Raw genomic sequence first — 20,451 nt, forward strand, 5'->3', positions numbered from 1 at the left:
TGAACTGAAAATACAGAGTGGTCTGTGCATCTTGAAAGTCCAGGTATCTTTTAAATCTATTAAATTTTGAACAGTCGACACGGAGTCCTTTTTCTGGGGAGTGGTACGTGACCTTTCGCCTCCATTCAAAATTTACTCAAAAAGTTTAGGGGGGAAACTTGGACCGTGTTCGCGTGTGCGTTCGTAACAGCATGGAAGACCAGTTGCTAAATAGTGCATATTCAGCATTCCAGGACCAACGATTACGCGCAATTAAGCGAGTATTTCTCTGCCGGGGCATCCGCAGCTCACAGCACACGACTCCTCGACCACGGTGGAACTTTTTACACGGGATTCCTTCGAAGCTAACTAACACTTAAAGCGATCTGAAGAAGCCCCTCGAAGGTAAACGTTAGAATATTCTATGGATTATGTACAGGTGTTCGGTATAGAGTGAACGTGTAACTTTTTGTTGTGTCCGTTTGATGCTAACTAAGAAAGATCTTCGACGCTTCACGAGGAAAAGTAATAGAGTACCACGCGTTCTAGTCGAACGTTTAATAACCGATTTCACTGATCGAGTACTGACAAACCGATCGCGTTGTTGTCCATGTTACGTAGAACAGAGTCCATTACTTTGGTCGCGAACCTTTCCGAAGGATCAAAAAGTTTTTGTGACTTTCTGTGCATTCACAATTAATTTCGACTTTGCAGCTTTTTCTAGGGACACGAAGGTTACATGGAAATCATTGCTATTCCAGAAGAAGAAGAAAAAGACTGCAACGACGATACTTAGCGAATGCATAGAAAACGCGTCATCCAGCACTCGGCCTGTGGACGATCCAAAAACACAACCCCTAAAAGTACATTCATTGTCTTCCCTTCAAGGCCTTTGTACAGCACAAATAGACGTAACAAGGTAAAAGTTTTGACACATAGATCTTCTTCGTCCAACGACATCCGGTCGTATCGAAGCCACCACTTTATACAGCAGGTACCAACGTCTTTGGAAGCGAACATAATCCCCGATTTCGTCTCCGTTCATCGCGACGCTTTGTCGATCAGAGTCTGACGGTCCCACGAAGGGAGAAGCTAGTCTGTACAGCGGAAACGTTCGACAGTGAACACCAACGACTAGTTCACCCAGCTTTTCTCTACCTTTTGTTCTGCATCTGGCCTCGTCCGATCCGTCCTGACAGTCTTTAACGCTGTCGCAGACGCGATTGATACCGATGCAAGTCCCAAAGTCGCAAAGGAACTCTAACTTCCCGCAGGTCACCGGCTGTCTCCTGGTTTCCTTTTCCTTCCTCGTTTCGTTTTCCACGATTAGACGATAGTTATAGTCGCAGCCAAATTCGTCGCTGGCATCCGTACAATCCAAGACCCCGTCGCACACCATTTTCTGTGGGATGCAGGTGCCGATTTTGCAATGGAAAGACGACTCGTCGCACATAGCATCATCCGTGGTGGAAGATTTTTCCACGTAGCTCTTAGTAGACGTTTCTTCAGACGTCGCATCCGGGTCCATGACGGTCGTTTTGCCTCTCTTCTTGGGCCCCCAGATCAGAAAAAAGTCTTCGGTGGTAGAGAAATCCGTGGACACCGTGTTTTCCAACGTGGAGGACGACATCCATTCCTCGGTTTCATTTCCCTCGTGATCTACAGTCTCCTTCGACAGGAACTCTTTCACGTTTCCCGTCGTGGAGGAGTAAGTGGTAGACTCTTCGAAAATCGGAGGTCGCGTGGAATATGTAAATTCGGGGCTCAACCACGTCTGCTCGAAGCTGATCGTTGTTTCGCGTTGCATGGGCGTAGTAAACTGTGCGTACGTCTGATTTCTGCGACGATTCTCTTTCCCTTTCTTCCTGTCTTTCCTGCGTCTCTTGCCATCCTTTGGCCTCTTCTTGCCAGCCTTGGGCTTGCTCGTGCTAGGATCGGTGATGAATTCTACCAGATCCGTGGACTCCGTCACTCTGGTCGCCTTGGCGCTGTACCAGGGTGTTTCCCTTCGTTTCTCGTTGGAATTAATCACAACAGTTTCTTCGATCAATCCCGAATCGATTTTCTCGACGCTTTTCAGGATCTCGTCAAAGTCCGATTGCGACAGCTTCTTGTTGTTTTTCATCGTGTACTTTTTCCAGAATAAGGCACACTTGGACTTGCATCTGTCGACTTCGGTGTTCAATGTCTGCTCCGCGATCATCGAAGAGTTCTTTGGCCTTTCGTTGGAAAGTCTATCCTTGCTAAGCAAATTCACGTCGACCTTCGAGTTCCACGAGTTGGATTCGTACAATCCGTTCTCCACTTGAACGGACAAGTTAGAGTGGTGGATGGACTCTTTGCTGACTGAATTCTTTTTGAACTCCTTGATTGCATTATCAACTAGCGTTTCGTCCCACGGACATGGCTTTTCGGACTCTTCTTCCAAAAGTTCCGTCGTTGATTCTTCGATGCTCATCGTGCTTTCAGTCCGGTCTTCTTTAGAGAATAGTTCGATCTTTGACACGTCCGATTTATCCTCCTCTGAATTGGGTTTTGTAGAGTTTTCTTCAACGATGGTCGTCGAATTGTTATCGTCATCTTCGAAGAATTCGGTTGTTGATTTTTCAGTCCAATCGTCGATGATAGTATTTTCTCTTGAATTCCACTTTATAGTTTCGTCGGTGTAACCACCTTCCGAAGTTTCACTAAAGTTCTCTGTGTTTTTCTCCAGCTTTTCTTCGTAAACAATTTCATTCTCCGAGGAATCAGGACTAACCGAAGAAGAGAATACGTTCCATGTGGTCGAAGTGTCAATTTTTGGCGTCGTTCTCAATTTTTTAAGATGCTTCTCGTAGTATTCCTTGAACAACGAGCCAGCCTCGGACTCAGATTTCTGTGTGCTTGATTTCACTTCGTCATCGTCCATCGTCGACGTGGTCGACGAAAAGTCTGCGGTAAACGAAATCCAAGGACTCGTAGTACTCTTGTTCCTGGAAGCCTGGACCAAAGCATCAGAATTTCTATCGTTCTTCGAGTACTTTTTCGGATGCTTTCTCCTCTTTTTGTCGCGTGGATTTTTCACGCTGGTGTCGTTGGATTTTCTAGTCTTGTTGAACGAACGCTGAAATTTGTTATCTTCTCGATCCATCGTTTTTAAGATCGTTCCCGACAAAACGTTCGAAATCTTCGACTTCGACTTCCTCTCTGCCAATTCGGGAGAAGCTTCCTCGATCGAATTGACGGTCACATTCTCGTTCAGAATATAATTGGGTTGGGGTTTCTTGGTGGTATTTTTCGGAGACGAATCGTGATCGATCCTGTTTCGCGAACTTCCCTCTTGTTTCTTTCTTCCTCGCTTTTTTGCATGGCTAACCGAATCCTGGGCGATGGTCGACTTCCCATAATTCTTCTTTCTCCCGTCTGGCCTCGAGGTATTAAACTTCCTCGCGAATCGTTCATCGTTGTACACGTTCCGCCACGTATATTTCTCTACGATGACGATGATCGCGATGAATGATCGGGACACTTGGCCCCTTTTGCTTCGGTTGAGTGGAAAAACGAGCAAAACAGACGCGTCATCGCGACGTAAATCCTGCTCTCGTCCCGGCGAGAGGAAGAAGAAGAAGTGGCCATTCGAGGAGGCCTAGGGAGAAAAATGGCGAATGGAGGGAAAGGACAGAGTCGTCGTGGAGTGATGGATCAACGATGGATCGAAAAAGTTTCTCGTTATACAGTAAAATTCCGATTAACCGGCATACTCGGGACTGGGGCAATGCCGGAAAATCAAATATGCCAGATAATTAGGCTATATCTACATATGAAGTGATAAAAATGAAGAATATAGTCACAGACTAAGTATACGAGTAGACTTTACATTCAATGTATTTTTTCGACCCATTTTTCTGGGGTTCAAATCGCAACATTACCAACAGGTTACAGAAATAAACAGAAAATGAAATTAAAGAAATATTTTTGCCCACATATTATACTTTCGGTAATGAATTTTTTTCTCGAAAGTGCATAGGATTTCGGAGGTATGTATGTTCACCAAAAATGATTGTAATTGACCCCCACAACTAAAAATAATTTTTTGAAAATGATTTAAAATTTTTTAAGTTCGCCGAAAAATTCCAGTGCCTAGTCGAATTTTTATCTCGAAAATGCGTATGATTTCGAGGGTATGTCTATTGACCAAAAATGATTATAATTAACCCCTGCAATCGAAAATAATTTTTCCAGGGTGATTTGAAACTTTTCAATTTTACTGAAAAACCCCCTGTCGATTTTTCTTAGAAATTCGTTTTTTATTTTTAGTAATTTTGTTTGACGCTATATAGAAAAGTTGTTTAATACTTTTTTATAGGTACCCATGAGCTCTGCTTCAGGAAAAAGTTTCATTGAAATATATTCACTATTGTAGGAGTTATGGCCGTTTGAAAATTGGACCATTTTTATAGGGGTTTTCTCATTTTGCGGGATCATGGAACAATTTTTCGAATATTTTTGGAGTTTCTACATATTCTTCGCTAAAATACGCGTTGTTTGCCGGTTGAAACATTAAAATCGTCCAATCCGTTCAAAAGTTATGACGTTTTAAAGATACGGAAGAAACTTTGGAGTGACATTTCTGGCCAGAAATTATATTATCGGTAAAGAATTTTTTTCACGAGAAAGGCTAGGATTTCGAGGATATGTCTATTCACCAAAAATAATTATAATTGACTCCCGCAATTGAAAATAATTTTTCCAGAACGATTTGAAATTTTTTTTTCGCCAAAAGATTTTGATTTTTCTTAAAAAGTCGTTTTTGATTTTTAATAAACACAACTGTGGCCGGATAATCGGAATCGTACTGTATACTGATCGTAAAATAAAATTTCCTGTTTGGGAATTTCTAAGTAATTTTGTAACGGTTACAAAGAAATCTGAATCTAGAGTTTCCATCGATGGAAATAATTTGTTTTTCTTTTTACGTTTCGTGTTCCGTTTTGTTCCCGATCGTATGCCAAACACTATTTACTCCTGGGGATGTTCTGCCTGTATAGACATTAACTCTTGTATAAATCGAGTACGGAATAAACTCACGTTACAGCGATATAGTATTACAAAATAACATCGCATTGAAACTGAGCGAAGGAAAATTACACAGTATTCAAATTTGCTTTGTACTTGGTTGGCTATTTGGAAATGAGATGCAACACATTTGTGTCTCTATTGTTGCCGTGTCGGTGTCGGCTCAAAACGACCTCATGCCATAGGAATACAGGTTATTTTGGAGGGTGAATGGAAACCGATGGGAATTGGACGCTTAAACATCTATTAAGGTAATTCCAATTCACACTATTAATTTCTGTTTCACGTACGATTTTAAATATTCAACTTTAATCGATAATGGTGGAACGGCCAATAAAGATATTCACTTTCAAATAAACTGCGTATCTAATTCCAATCTACTCTTTCGTGATTGAAAAATCAATCGCGTCCTCTTGCTTCTTCCTCTTCCTCTTCCCTAACTCTTAAATATCTGCGAACTCTTTAAAATGAAACCTTTGAAATTCCATTGCCAGACAATCGATAAGGGGAGCAGCGTCGTCTCAACCAGTCCCACTAAAATCACTGTCGTTTCGATCTCAGAAACAATTATCCCGTTTTTCCTTTCAACGACGATTTCAAATGTAATCAACGTCGCCGCGATCGTACCGATCAATTATAGCGGCGGCGTCCCGATTCCCGAGACTACGTAACACAGTGTTTATAAGACTGTATACGTGTGTGCGTGTAGGTGTTAGTGTGGGGAACGAGTAGGTGGTGTGAATGGCATAATTACCGCAGTCCCTCTCATCAGAGCCATCAGAGCACTCCTCCATCCCGTTGCACTGCAACTCGTAACCGATGCACCGGCCATCCGTGCAGCGAAACTCAGCTTCTCCGCAACCTGCTCCACACACCACACTCATGCACATTTAACCCTTTAACCGGCAATTCTCTCAGGAGATACGGAATCGTCCGATTTCCAAAGGAAAATATAAACAAACCGCGACGCCGCAACAAGTTGCATGCGGCCGCGCCGGGCGTCGAGAAATTTTTCGTTCGTTTTGTGTCGGCGATTTATTTAACACCTCGAACGACAGAGGATCATTTAATCGCACCGAAGGCCGAGAAACCGAGGTCCGTCATTTAATTTTATTAAAACAGAAATTGGGTCGGGCGATAAATTCGTCTAGGAACAAGCTTTATTATAAAATTAATGGCCTTCGTACGCTAATCCTCTTTTCCAGTTAAAGCCTTCGCGCGATACAATTATTTTCACATCGCGTGTCCAGCAATACCACAATTACGTCTATAAGTTTCGAGGAAGATCAACGATCTCTGTTGCAGTTCCACATATCAAAATGCTAATTTTTGGTTCGAGGCTGACCGGACATGCAGGAATTTGACGGTCGAGACGATTTCTCGTACGCTTTCGCCACGACCAGCGTCGAGTATCATGGATCGGGTACGTAATTTAAAACGCTACTAATTACGGTTGCCCTTTCTCGTCGATCGATCGCGCCGTTAAAGGGTTAAAAGTGCAGCAAAGCCGCCCCGATGCTCGTAGGCAGCCCCTGTTCCGCGAATAATACACGTAGCGTCGGCTTACGGATTCAAGCGTCGTTTCTGACGTGTTCCTTCCCCTCTCGTCCGTTCAAAATCAGCCGTGCACCGTCATTATCGCGCTCTTCAGCGAAATGACGACAGAACCCGGCAGTGGGATCCTCCGTGAATGATCAATGAAACGACCCGAGACACTTCGAGCGTCGTTCAAAATTAAACAAAATTCCCCACGCGCTTAAACAGCTTCGAAATTAATATTAGATTAAATATATTGTTGTTACAATAGTAAATTGCTGTATCGATACAGCGAACGACTGTGGAAATTGCAACATCCCGTCGTCCATTTTTTGGGAACCGTATTTTGAACAACGTTCGAAGCGACTCGGTGTCGAGCTCGTCGCTAAACGGAATCGGGAAAGAACGTGAAACTCATTGGAGATGATGATTTTTGCGCGAGAAGAAAATTTGGCGAAGCGTGCCATGGCGGAAAATTGCACGGGGGAAAGAAGCCATTTCCGGGCGGTGTTCGGTCAGCATGGAAAATCGTAAATTGAACGTCGACGAAAATCGGATTCCGCCGACATTTTCATCGTGGATCGTTCGGGTCGTACACATCGGGGGGTACAAAAAAAAAATTTAAGGATTATTTGGATAAATTAAAAACTCGTTTCGATGAACTCTTCGAAATTGGTGAGATTGGAACCGATTCGGGATATCCATTAAGTTGTCCAGAGACGGATTCCAACATCGAGGTAACCGAGGGCGTCCGATCGAACGAGAAAAAGAGGAAGATCAACCGATCTGCGGGGGATAGAATTAACCTGGTTGGGAGAAACGGCTGAAACGCAGCCAGAATCTCGCGTACAAATGGTGTCCTCTGCTCGATGTCGGAATCTTTCGGACAACTTCACGAACAACGCGAATCAATCTCCATCAACTGGTTGCTCGTTGCTCGGAGCAACTTGTTGCTCTTACGGCGAGCGTGGGCGTCGAAGGGGAATTTCAAACGTTTGTCGCTGGCTCGATAGACCATAATCGATCAGAAATCCCGGGAATCGGTCGAGCACGTCTTCGACCAAAACTGGCATCGCGAACGATCGTAGACGCGGATAGTAAATCGATCCTCTTGTTACTTAAGGTTTGCTCGAACCTATTGCTTGGTAATAAACAAAGTAAACTGTTCTCGAATCGGACCAGCAGAACAGGCTCCACTTACCGCACTGGTTCTCGTCGTCCCCGTTGCGACAGTCGACGACGTGGTTGCACCTTTTGTCGATGCTCAGGCAAGTCCCATCGATACACCGGAACTGGTCGGCGCTGCACGTGGTCACTGAAAACACCAACAAGCAAAGCAGATCAATTCTCCAGAAACGGGGAACGAGACTTCGACTGGGACCGTGTTCCCTTTGAAATCTAATTTGCATCTTCTGCGATTACGTTCCTGCAACGCGTACAACAAAAAGGAACCGAAAGAACAGGTTAGACCGCGGATGCTTAGACTGGACACTTTAAGGGGCCTTGCTACTTTGTGGGATTTAAAAAATCGAATTTTTTTTGCATTTTCTTTTAGTATGTAGTCTTGAAAATGTGTCTAGCAAATGTTAAATTGAAATTCGGAAAACTAACGAAGTTATAGCCTGCTGATATGTACCACGCGCAGGTAGAACAACTGGACGTGAAAGTTTGAAGCTGTTTTTCTCGAAACTACATTTTTCATCATCAACATCAAATTTATATAGTATCTTTAGAACTGGTCTCTCTATCGCATGAACTAGGATAATTGCGATATATGCAATACTTTTTCTTTTATTAACAAAAAAGCAACCGAATATATGAAAATATTCAGTATTTCTTCGTAAAATAACTGCCATTGTGCCATTTTTCGTTTTTTTTAAAAAAGATCCTAGTTTATGCGATTAAACTAATCTATATTATGAATATCTTTGGTTTTTGGATTTCGCCGTTCGTAAAAACTGTTGTTCGTTGATCAACAAAAACTGTGTAATCAATAGATATTATGCGTTGCAAAAATTCGTAAATATAGTTAAATACATAATAAATATATCCACAAAACCTGGAATTAATCGCTCTTTAATAGTCCGCAAAAAAAAATCACAAAGAAATATGTATTTTTCTTGCCTACAAAGTAAAATGGCCCCTTAATCTTCGTGCTGTGAAAATTTCAAGATCGTAATATTTGTTAGATTCGACCAAACATCCGTGGCCCAGCGACGACGGAACGAAAAGAAACGTAAAATAAAAAAGAAATACCGCTGCAATTGAATTCGTCGGAACGATCAAAACAGTCCGAACGTCCGTCGCATCTTGCGTTCTGGCTGACGCAATCTCCGCTGGAGCACTCGAATTCGTCCGGTCGACACCGTGCTGTTTCACCGAGACGGGATAAAAACAAATAAACAAAATGACACCATAAACAGAAAACGATTGAAAAGTAAATTATGAATTAAAGAGCGCCGCAGGTCGACGGCGGGGCGCAACGATTAAAACTTCAGCGGGACCATTGTTAGGGGAATGAAAAAAAAGCGTTTAAAACATTTCAAAAGCTCAATGCCACAATCGAATTCGAATTTACGGGACACCGCCGTTACCGCGAACGCGAAACAGCTGTAAACTTTTTAATTGTAATTTCATTGTGCCCGAGGACTTTCGTATTTTCTTTCGACGGGGTCAAACGAAGCAGTAATGAATAGTTTAACGCGACAAAGACTAAGTAAATTTTTACTCCCAGACACACGTGGAAAGAAACTGTTGTGCGAACTGTTTTCATAAAGTTGGAATCGAGTTCGAATTATTAGAAATAAATAAACGTTCCGAACGGATTTAAATTAAATTTTATATTTAACTTCCGCGTCTCGTACTGCATATTTCTTGCACGAAAATTCTAAATCTTCGTTTTCATGTCGAAAACTGCCCTCGCGAGTGGATCTGGGTTAGGTCGTGCGTTCATAGATTCCCTGTGTTCGCACTAAAATCAGGCGACCCGGAGTCCCGGAGAACACGAACGTGGCTAAAAAAGTTTCGCAAGAAAATTTTGTCCAATAAAAGTTTCCGACCCCGATCGAAACGAAAGCACGAGCACCGTTCGCGGTTTCGATTCTTAGGAAATGTTACGAGTGTCCGCGAAAATATTGCGCGTTTCAAAACCTTGATTTATCGTTGCCTCGTTTAAGTTTGTTTTATCTTCGAACGATAAACCCATCCAATTTACGGGAAAGAAAGGTACTTTCTGGTCGGATTTCTTTATAATTTCATCGAAACGCTCGAGACTTAAAGGGTTTAATAAAGCGAGGATTTATGACGCGCAATATTTCCAGGACCCATCTTAATAACACGAAGTACCAGTACCGGATACCGGTACCTCCTGCGAATTGATCGGTGACCAGAGGCGAAACGGAGCCAGGAACGTCCGTTTATCGGTCGGCGCTTGTTCACAGGGGATAATTAGGCGGTCGGTCGATCGTAATGAATCAGATTATTCGCGCCGAGTTCCATTGCGCCTCGCGTTCGACGCGGCAAGGAAAGGAAATAAGATTCAAAAGAAACGATCGACTACGAGCTCTCGGGGCACCGTTCGATTAATTACTTGAGAAACAAGCGTCCATTATCGGGATCGAGCAGTATATTCTTCGACGAGCGATTACTCGGACGAATAACCGCCCGAGGAGCCACCCCGTTTCACCCTGAAATCGAATCCTGCGCGTCGCTGCTGTTTCCTTTCCGCAGAAACGGTTCCAGCCCTTCGAATCGCCATCTTTTCGTTTCTTCTAACACAAACGGTGTCCATCTTAACCTCACCGCCTTGTATACTTTTTAATTTTCGACCTTCTTCTCATCCATTTCCCTCAGGTTTGCGACGAAATAAAAAATGGAAAGGAAGTTTTTCAGGAAAACAGAAGGTTTATATTATCGTCAGTTTGAAATTGAAAACTGATTTGTTTGTTTTGAGCTAGATTTCTAAAATAAAAATGAAAAGCAAGTCTTTCGACAGAAGGTTAATATTATTAACAGTTTTTTGATCCTTGAAATTGCAAATTGATTTGTTTCTGATATTCGTTGCTTTACCTAGTACTTCTCTAGTTTCTTGGAAACGTAACGTGTGGTGTGGATAAGTGGGACACACGGTATGTAATCGTTTCGCGGTAATACGTCAGGATTAAACTGGTCTTTCCGAGCGTTGAAAACGTTCTGAATGTTGAAACAAAATTAGTTTTCTACGTTGTCGTGGCTCGTTCGATGGGCGTAATTTATTGAACAGGGGTTAGCGAGGGACACGCAGGATAATTCAGGATCCCCGCGTCATGGGAGAAAGTAATTTTACACCTACGCGAATGTGCGCGCCGAGAGTCGTGTCTCGCGTTTATGGATCTTTCGATGATCACGAACGAATAGCTTCTCAGATTTGTATTACAATTACCATCGACGTTTTCTATACGTTTTCTACGACGAACTGTCTGGAATATTAAACTAACTACGCGTCTTTTTGTTCACAGAAATAGAATGATACCTTCGACTTTGGATTTCTTGCGCAGTTTGTGGTTGAAATCATCTTTTTCAAAGCAAAATTACAGAGTCAACGGGAAGGCTGAGAACCGAGCGAACTTCTGTCCAGAATTAGTAACGAGTTAATCTAATATTCCATCGGTATCGTTTCTATAATCCGTCGAATGCCAAAGCGATCGTCCACGATTAATATCCATCGGTTGCTTGCGAAACCAAAAATTCTAAGCATGCTTCCTCCTCATTTTCATGCGTCGCCAGGCAAAAGGAAGCTAAACATTCTGACATGCTCCTCCTCGAAGTGTCCTATTTATGTGATAGTGCGTTAGTCCCGTACTCATATTTTCGCAATCTCTCTCATCCTCGCCACCGTTACAATCCCTGAACCTGTCGCATCGTTTGGTCATAGGCACGCAATACCCCGGCGTGCATTCGAATTGGTCGTCTCGGCAGGCTGGAAGAATCGTAACAATTCGATCTGATAGGTCGTAGACGTTTCAACGATCGACGACACACAACGATAGACAATTTCCATCGATCGAACAAACCCCAGGGAGATGACGCAAGTTGAAAGCTCGATGAAAGATATACAGAAATGACGGTTCGACGAAGGCACACAGAGACAAAGAGGCGCACAATTAATGCGGGTGGTGTGTACACTGACAGCGATACGGATCGTCGATGCGGAACACGAAAGTTTCGCCCAGGACGACGGATCCTCTACAGAAGAACGAGTACGGAGCGATGGGACTCAAACGTTTCTACTACTGATAATCGATAATCCCCTATCCAAGTATTACGAATCTAACAAATTTCTTAACGTCTTACATCTCGTTATTAACAGAGATTTAATTCTGATTGTAAACAGAAATTCGAGAGGCCCTTTACCGTATTGCGATCCGATAATTCCTCTGTAAAGCGTTGACGTATAACGTTTTGGAAATACGAAGATATCCGGAGATCGAAAGCTACGCGAAATGCCGTTCGAACGTATGAGAAATTGGAGAAATAGTTTACGAGTCGCGCGAGACACTCTGTGTATCGATGTTTGGCGCGGCAGTGATACATATTGAGCTCGATTCCCGACCCTATATGAAGCACCACGAGGCCGATGCTTCCTTTTTTGAAGGGGGAACGGATCTCCGGGAAGCGTTCCGCAGATTTACGAGTAGAACGTTCGACTTCCGGAAGAGTAACGGTCTGGTATCGACGATGCGGGCCGGATGTCGGACGGAATTCCGGCTCCGACGGGCGAAAAGACGCTAGACGCCGCGAGAAAGGAAGAAAATCAGTCGTAGAGAATTAATTAACCGACTAGATGGTGGAGCACCGTGAACCCCGGGTTGCCCATTCATTAACACGCGCCCAAGGAAATTTCGCGGAAGAGATTATAAATGAACAAGGCGGTACGACGGGGGAGGGAATGCGCGGCTCTAATTTACGGCAGCAATTAGCTAACGATCGGGGATGAACGATTCGTCGAACCGAGTGCACTCGAAAGAATGAACTCCCTGGACTGCGCCGTGGAACCAAAGTTTCTCTACGTGCGGGAAATTTAGACGAAATTTCCAACCCTTCGGTTGAGAACGTTAACAAGAATCCTCGATACGAAGGCGATTATTAATTCTCCGTACGTCTGAAACGGCCTGTAGATCGTTTCGGAGGCTCGAACAATCGAAATGAAATGGTCGATCGAAAGATAACGAGAGAAAAACAGTTCGCCTTCGACCTCCCTCCGCCCCCTCCCTTCTCCCCACGTCGATCAGTCGGATTAATTCAGATCCGCGCTCGTAATGCGTTTCCTCCCGATCGCGTGCCGCCATTTTTTCGCATGTAAAGGAGTCAACGTTCAGGAAAAAAAGGCTAGAGGTGTATCGCGTAAACGTAGCCGTTTAATGGAAACGCGGGGATACGGTGCTGTAATTACCGTGGCTACATAACGCGTGCACGTCTCGCGTGTCGACGATGCAAACCAGAAAAGCGAACTCTTTCAACAAAGCGATGAAAAAACATTGAAATGGTTCTTTTCAAACGGCGGGCCACCTTTGTTTTCATTAATTGTTCGCGACTGTTCGCGAATCACCCGCCGAGGAAATAAGGTTTTTTTCGTCGATTTTTCGCGCGTCAAGGGGCTCTGCTCGTTGTGCACTTTTTGGACACCTGGTACGTGAAACCCGTGTCGCCCCCAGCGAGTTACCGTATAGGGTGTTTCCCAATCGGTGGCACGATCGAGAGGGAAATTAAAAACTGCGATGTAACATATTTCCGTACGGAGCATCCTTCTCGAGAAACTCGACTTTGGAAATAAATAAATTGAGATAATTTTGTAACGTGTAACGCGTACATATCGTAGTCTAGTGATTTTACGTTAAAAAGCAAGTCGGAAAGGTAGACTAAATGTTTTTCGTACGAGCCTTTGTTTTCGAAGAAATCGACTCTGAGTACAACTTGGAGTTCAAGTAGAAATGGCGCATAATAGTCAGACGCGCCAGGGAAATCGCACTCGATCGCACGCATAGCCGAGTAATTTTCAAACTCAATTATTTTGGAAACGAAACATCCGATGGACAAATCTTACTGTACATTTTTGATTTATTTCTCACTCAGTAATGTTTGTAACTTGATTTCAGGATGCTCAAATTTCGTAACGATAGTCTACACACGCTGGAAATATATTCTCTTTCCTAGTAAAAACTAGTGCCTTGAAACATCTCGTAACCTCGAAGCTTCGTTCTCAAAGAGGCTCGGAGCGATAAAGAAAAGAATTTTGCTATTTTTGTAGACTTTTGTCGAGGGATCGTCCAATTGGTCGCTCGAAATCGTAATTTGACCGCGCTTCGACGAACAGAGCCCCGCAATCTGACGTCGCGCATAGTTTACGACCTCAGTTCGGAATTTTCAGCAGAAATTATTCCTTCCCGGCGATTAGATCGCGAAAAATGCACGTGTAAGTTATCACGCCGATAAGATCAAGGTAACCGAACGCGCGACAAAGAAATAGGTCACCGACAACACCGACGAACAATGCGTTCCGTTCTCCGCGATACAGTATTGTAAAAATCGAGTTACCGCCACGGTCGACGCGCATTGTTCCTCGAAAGATCGATGCCCCTCTCGATAATCCTTTCCGACCGGAGTCGAAACATCCTGACAATCGACGACGTTTTCGGAATCACACTTTTGTTAATTCCGTCCCACTGCAACGCTGTTTATTATTCCGAACGATCTATTTAAGATAACCGAACGGCATCGTCCAAATAAAAAATCCCAACAGTGGTTTTTAATCTTTTCGGAATAACGTACCGAACAAGATGAAAACTTGCAAATGTTCCATATAAAATTTTAGTATTTTCTGATATACCACTCCTTAGGGTAGGTGTGTTTGACTGTAATTGGTTTTACTACGTTTTCAGGCTCGATTAATTTCCATTTCTGAGAGATCGAGGGATGCAAAAAGTCTGGGGTTATTAAATTTTGACCATTAGCGATATTGTATAGGATGAATATTGAAAAAATCATATCGTCGTTCGAGACAGATAAATATCAGGTCGTTTTTAATGAGAGTATTTTTAAGCATCGCGACGATTCGAATTAAATGTAAAAAAATAACGGCATTTTAAGTTGACGGTGATGTATGATGCATAGCGTTTCGACTTTTATTTAGCTATTTTTTTTTTTACAGATTTTACAACAGAGAAATAAACGAAAAGATATGCGCAAACGTTGGAGGGATTGTAACGAAACTAAAATAAAATGGGAGGAACATTTGTTGCGTGAACTCGTCAGATTTTTCCTTTTCAAATTATAATGAAACAAATGCAAATTATATGAGTGGTATTCCTAAGTATTCCTAATGACATTATTTCAGAATTTACAACTATTAACGTTTATTTATTGTGAGCGTTTTAAAAACACGTTGTGTGTGACGGGTAACCGGAAGTATCATAGCCCAACTAGGGTAGTTTCTGGACCGTGCTGTGCGAGATATGCGGTCGGGTGCTGTCATGCAGTAGTATAGTCCTGTTCCATCGACCAATGGAGGCTGTATTTGACAAAGTCTCTCGTGCAAATTGGGAAATAACGTTCAAAGTTACTTTTGCATCTTCAGAAAACACCAAATATTCAAAATATAACTATAATCAAACTAAAAAGTGACTGTACCGTTGCTTCGATGGATTTAGAATTTGGAATACGTTTAAAAACGGATGATTTTTACTCCTAAGATGTCAGGTCTCCATGGAACCTTCTATATTTGCTCAACAATCGAATAAACGACTGTTTATACTTTATTCAGCGCTCGAAATTCGTATAAAAATTTTATCGTGTCTCTGCAGCGAAACGATGCTACAGCTCATTAACGTTTTAGAAATTTCAAAAGGTCATTTAATTCGGTGATCGAGAATCGTGGGTTCGCTGTACCGCGGATAACCCATTTTTTCAGATTCAAATTCGCGTGTCCTACTCATTGTCAGATTTATTTCTCGTATCGTCGTTCCGGTCGCGACAGCTATTGTTTCGGATAGTTCGTCGAACGAAATCGCGAGGCAAAGGTTCTTCCTGATAAATCTGCGATCACGTTTTCCCCATGAACGTTCCAAAAAAAAAGGAGGGGATGAAAAGGGAAGTAAAAAAAGGCTAAATTAATCGAATTCCGACGAATCAACGGAAACGAAGGGAACGTGAGCCCAGTTCGGCGGCCGATCGAAATCCGTTTACGATTTAACGCGATTTGTCGGGACAAGTGCGTGCCTTTTCGCTCGATTGGCGAATATAAAGCGCGGCATCGCGACCTCGAAATTGGCAAACGTGTCCGCGACGAGGCACGCGACGCGTGACACGCCTCGCAACAGGAAGTTCAAACAGATTCTGCGATTTTCTGACATCGTACCGAGTTCAAGGCTCGCCTCGCCCATTCTACGGCAGAATTGCAAATTACTATGTACGCGATACGATCTCTCGGTTTCGACCCTAAGGCGACGACCGCTCTCCGTCTTTTTCCGCAATCGAACGTTCCGATCGCCTCGACGATTCAAGTATTCGGCGGTTCATAAATAAACGGTCTTCTAACTCCTCGTCGTTTGTCAATTTTTCTACGCATCTGTCCCAATAATCGTATGGAAATAAAGTTACAGAGGTTACAAAAATTAGTAATAAGACAAATCTTAGATTCATAATTGTTTCAAATCCAAGTTTTAGGATTACTTGGCAAAATACGTTAAAAAACCAACTCAATTTTGTAATATTGATTTTGGTATGAGCTCTACATATCATTACATAATTACACAACTCCACGTATCATTATTATTTGACCAATTGTATGGATAAAGGCATGCAGGTTGATAATGTTAACATTGACTTTTCTAAAGCCTTTGATTCTATTAATCATTCAATCTTAGTGTTCAAATTAAAGGAATTAGCTTTCTTGGCTATCCAGCTTTTTAGAGTTCAAATAGTTAAATTCAATAATAATTACTCAAGAGAAATTAATGTTACATCTGGTGTTCCACAAGGTTTACATTTGGGACCTCTTCTATTTATAATATATATTAATGACATTTCTAAGATATTCAAACACTCTAAATTTTTATTGACGATGATCTTGAGATATATAAATGTGTTTATAATCAGCAAGGTGATCAATCAATTTAAGATGACCTTTACAGGCTTCAGAATTGGTGCTAATTAAATAAATTGTCCCTCGATCTAGATAAGTGTAATATTGTGAAGTTTAGTAATAAGAAAAATAATATAGTTTGTAATTATACTCTAAATGGTATCGTAATAACCTCGTTTAATCATGTTAAAGATCTCGGTATAACTTTCTCCTCTAACTTATCTTTCAAAGTTTATTATGATTATTATTTCGCATAGTCTTTGCTCTATGGGACTTATTCATAGAGTTTCTAGATACTTTAGTAAAATTAATTATCTCAATATCCTATATTATGCTTTGACAAGACCTATTCTAGAATATGGCAGCATAATTTGGTCTCCTTATTACAAAACATATATCGACAACATTGAGAGGGTTCAACAGAAATTTCTTCGTCTTGTTGCTAGGCATAGTGATGATTATGACTTAGTTATTAACACTAATCTTCGAACATTGCATAATAGAAGAAAAATCACAGATATTATGTTTGTAAGTAAGCTAATCAAACTTTTGAGTCACATTTCGTGTTCAACGATTAAGATATTTATGAAATCACTTACTATTTAGATCTCAGAATTGTGTAAATAGGATGATTGTGCACACTAAAACTGATTTAATTGAAGGATCATTAGGAAGTCTAAAATTATCCTTCCAACGTATTCTAAATTAATTCATTTTGTTAAAATTTTACAAACGATAACGTTTGACTGTGTAAAATCCACATTCGTAGTTCCTTACACATTACATCTTTTCTACTAAAAGGTTCGTGGCGTCGCCTCCCATGCTCGCCACCAGAGGGGTCGCGCTCTCACAAGCGCTCGACCGACCCCTCCTACGAATTTCCCGAGATTCAACCCTCAGCAGCAGCGCCACAAGTTTATTCTCGTTAATAAATGAATAATAATAATAATATCCTCGCATAAATAATTTTCCACGAATATCCAACAGTCCCCAAAGTTTTGACCGACAGTGTACTTTCGTTGCTCAAAGCAGACCACGCGCAGAAAGTCGACTAGGCTCGCCTATTCTATCCTGATGATTCTCGGTGTAATTCACCGGTTCGTTCATGAACCCAAACTAATCCTGCGGCTTCCGGTATCAATCAACGAACGTGTGGTGTTTTAAATACTTGTGGCGCGTGCTAATGGCACTGACCATAATTAGTGTTGGATGCGTTGATCGATCGAAACGTTGCGAACAGCGAGAAACTTACGCGAGACGAACAGCTTTTTTCGAGACACACCGGAAACCGGGAGATCTACGAAATTATTTGAAAAATAAGGATTCGAAGTGCCTCAAATCCCGCCGCTGTATGCAAACGAACCGTCAGGCGAACGAAAAATCGGCGTGTCACGGATGTTTGCGCGATTCTGTCGGAGGAGGCTGGCCGAGAGCCACCGGTCGTGAATCAGAATTGGATTAAACCGGCGAAAACGCTCGAAATTCCTGCGACCGTGGCTGCGAAAGGGCCCCCGGAGCAGATCCGCTGGAGATTAACGTCGGATTAAAATTGCGGCCGGTTATTAGGGCGGCTTAATAAACGCGAGTAAATCTCGTTCGTCGAGCGGGGGTCTGCCTTTAAATTCGGCGCCGCGGCGTCGATATTAATGCCGCTAATGAAGTTTGTTGACGAATTGAAAAAAGGGGGGAAAAAATCGGGGAAAATCTTTCGACCCGGCGTTCGCGAAACGGGAGACAGACGAAAATTGCTTTTCCCTCCCCCGAACATCGCGTAGATACGAACGTAACTTTGTCGAGCGATTACCGACTAATTCGTAGCGAAACGGGCGCGCTGACGCGGCCTGTGTTTAATTTTTGAAATTATTTTGTCGCCCGGTGGCAAAAGGAGACGTAAACTCTGACGGTCGTGGGGGGTTGTAAATTTTTTCCCCCCTCCCGCCACCGGAGATGAAACTTAATTTCTCTGCTCGACGCAACATTGTTGCCCGCGAACGCTCGGTTTTATGCGAGTCGTTTTTCGGACGAAGTTGGAAAGTACGGAGGTAGATTTCGCAGGTTATCCTAAACTTTTACTTCTTGTACAAAATATAATCGAGGGGAATCGTATTGAAACGCCGTGTACACGAATAAAATTGTCTGTCGTGTAGCTGGAAGTCTGGCGAACCGATTTTGATTAAACAGCGTTCTACTCTGTATGCACGTATCAGGTAGTTTGTGCGGCTATTTATCATCGTGCCTCCACCGAACAGGGATAAGCAATAAACAATTATATGTAAAACGCGGTTGCGTCTGGCTGTTTGCTACCGCGTCACGGGCAAAACGGCTGGAGGGATCGCGATGAAATTTAGAACGGAACCCGAAAGTAGACCAAGTTAAAATATCAGCTATGCAACATCACAGAATTACTGCCTGGAGGTCGGCTGTCGAGGACGTCACGTGTAAAATGTATGATATCTCGTTTGTACTTCCTCTCGCAGCAAAAGCATTTATGACGTAGTTTGTTTGAAATTAAATTTAGAAACTTTTTTTGTTGCGTGAAAACTTTCGTTGCGCGAACGCGTCCGTTGAAGAACTAAAGAAAAACGAGCATTGCCGACGGAAGCGGCCGAATTTTCGTCCGTTCGTTTGGGAAATATTTGATTGTACGATCGGATTTCTAATTTTTATTCAACGATGGAGTAAACGATCGCTTATCTCGTTTCGTCGCTGGTTGACATTAATCTTTCCTGCCCGGTGCATGAAAAGTAAATGAATCGAAGAGTCACGAGGCAAAGTTGAGCATCGGAGCTAGTCACGTGAAGGGACGATGGAAATAATAAGGGGTTACGAGGACAGAAAGATAGGGGAGGGTGGCAAGGCGTGGGGGAGTGACAAGTGCAACGGCCTGAAAACGCGAGGCCAACCCCCTTCTTTTTTCGTGCACGCTATTGTTATTGTCACAGCTATTACAATTATTGAGCTCATCGTAATACCTCCTCGTTCGCGATTAGTTCCGGCGCAGTCGCATGCAAGCACAATGATGGCCCGCGATAGGATGACTGGCAAGACCACCCTGCATTTTATAGCTTCAAATTGTCTATTGCAAATAGCTCCGATCATGCTGGATTTTCTGTTAAAAATTATCGATCGACCGTAACATTTCATTTCTTTGGAATACCCACTGGACCAAAGTTTTTTAAAATTCACACAAATCAGTAGAAATACCTAAACAACGAACGATTTTTGCGAACATCTAGAGTTTGGAATTTCCTGTGCAAGACGAAAAATCGAATCCATCGCTCCTTAGGACATTCACATCGTACGGATAAACAAGCCAATCGAATGTAATTTACAGACTGTACGAAAACAAAGGTTAGTTCGAATCCATCGTTGGTTATCAACATTTACGTTTTACGAGTCGATGGAAAGAAGAAGGTTTGATAGGCGAAACCGTTAATTTAAAGCACTTAGTACATTAACATATTAACGTGCAAACGATTAAAATTAGTTTCAACGACGCTTGTCGATGGAACGAGCACGATTAAGCGAGATTACAAAAAGCGTCGAGCTTTCCGCGAGATTAATTTTAAAAACCGCGCGACAGCTGACATAATTCCGTGGAACGCGCGCCGCGTGCAAAATCGAAACGAACGCGCGCCCCGATAGCCATTGACGAATGCGCGAACACACACACGGACGCACACAGCGTTCAAGCAACAATGCAAGCTGAAAAAAGAAACGTAGTAATATTTTGTAATACAACAATAACGACGAATAATAATATA

At 42.5% G+C, this 20,451-nt stretch overlaps 2 protein-coding genes across 2 annotated transcripts in view; both read right to left on the reverse strand.

The window, feature by feature from the left end:
- Positions 1 to 20,451, reverse strand: part of LOC122401736 (basement membrane-specific heparan sulfate proteoglycan core protein) — a 159,131-nt gene that overhangs the window by 37,894 nt on the left and 100,786 nt on the right. The window contains exons 11-14 of the mRNA XM_043404069.1: positions 11,411 to 11,527; positions 8,827 to 8,940; positions 7,772 to 7,885; positions 5,789 to 5,896 (exon numbers count right to left, since the gene is read on the reverse strand). Coding sequence (XP_043260004.1) covers positions 5,789 to 5,896; positions 7,772 to 7,885; positions 8,827 to 8,940; positions 11,411 to 11,527 — 453 coding nt within the window. The remainder of the gene's footprint in view (positions 1 to 5,788; positions 5,897 to 7,771; positions 7,886 to 8,826; positions 8,941 to 11,410; positions 11,528 to 20,451) is intronic.
- On the reverse strand, positions 45 to 3,793 carry LOC122401737 (WASH complex subunit 2-like). Its single transcript, XM_043404070.1, has one exon. The coding sequence runs from the start codon at positions 3,107 to 3,109 to the stop codon at positions 863 to 865; it is 2,247 nt and encodes a 748-aa protein (XP_043260005.1). The 5' UTR covers positions 3,110 to 3,793; the 3' UTR covers positions 45 to 862.

Source organism: Colletes gigas, unplaced genomic scaffold, assembly GCF_013123115.1.
Source record: "Colletes gigas isolate AHSC1104 unplaced genomic scaffold, ASM1312311v1 Colletes_gigas_Sc00027, whole genome shotgun sequence".
Taxonomy (NCBI): Eukaryota; Metazoa; Arthropoda; class Insecta; order Hymenoptera; family Colletidae; genus Colletes; species Colletes gigas.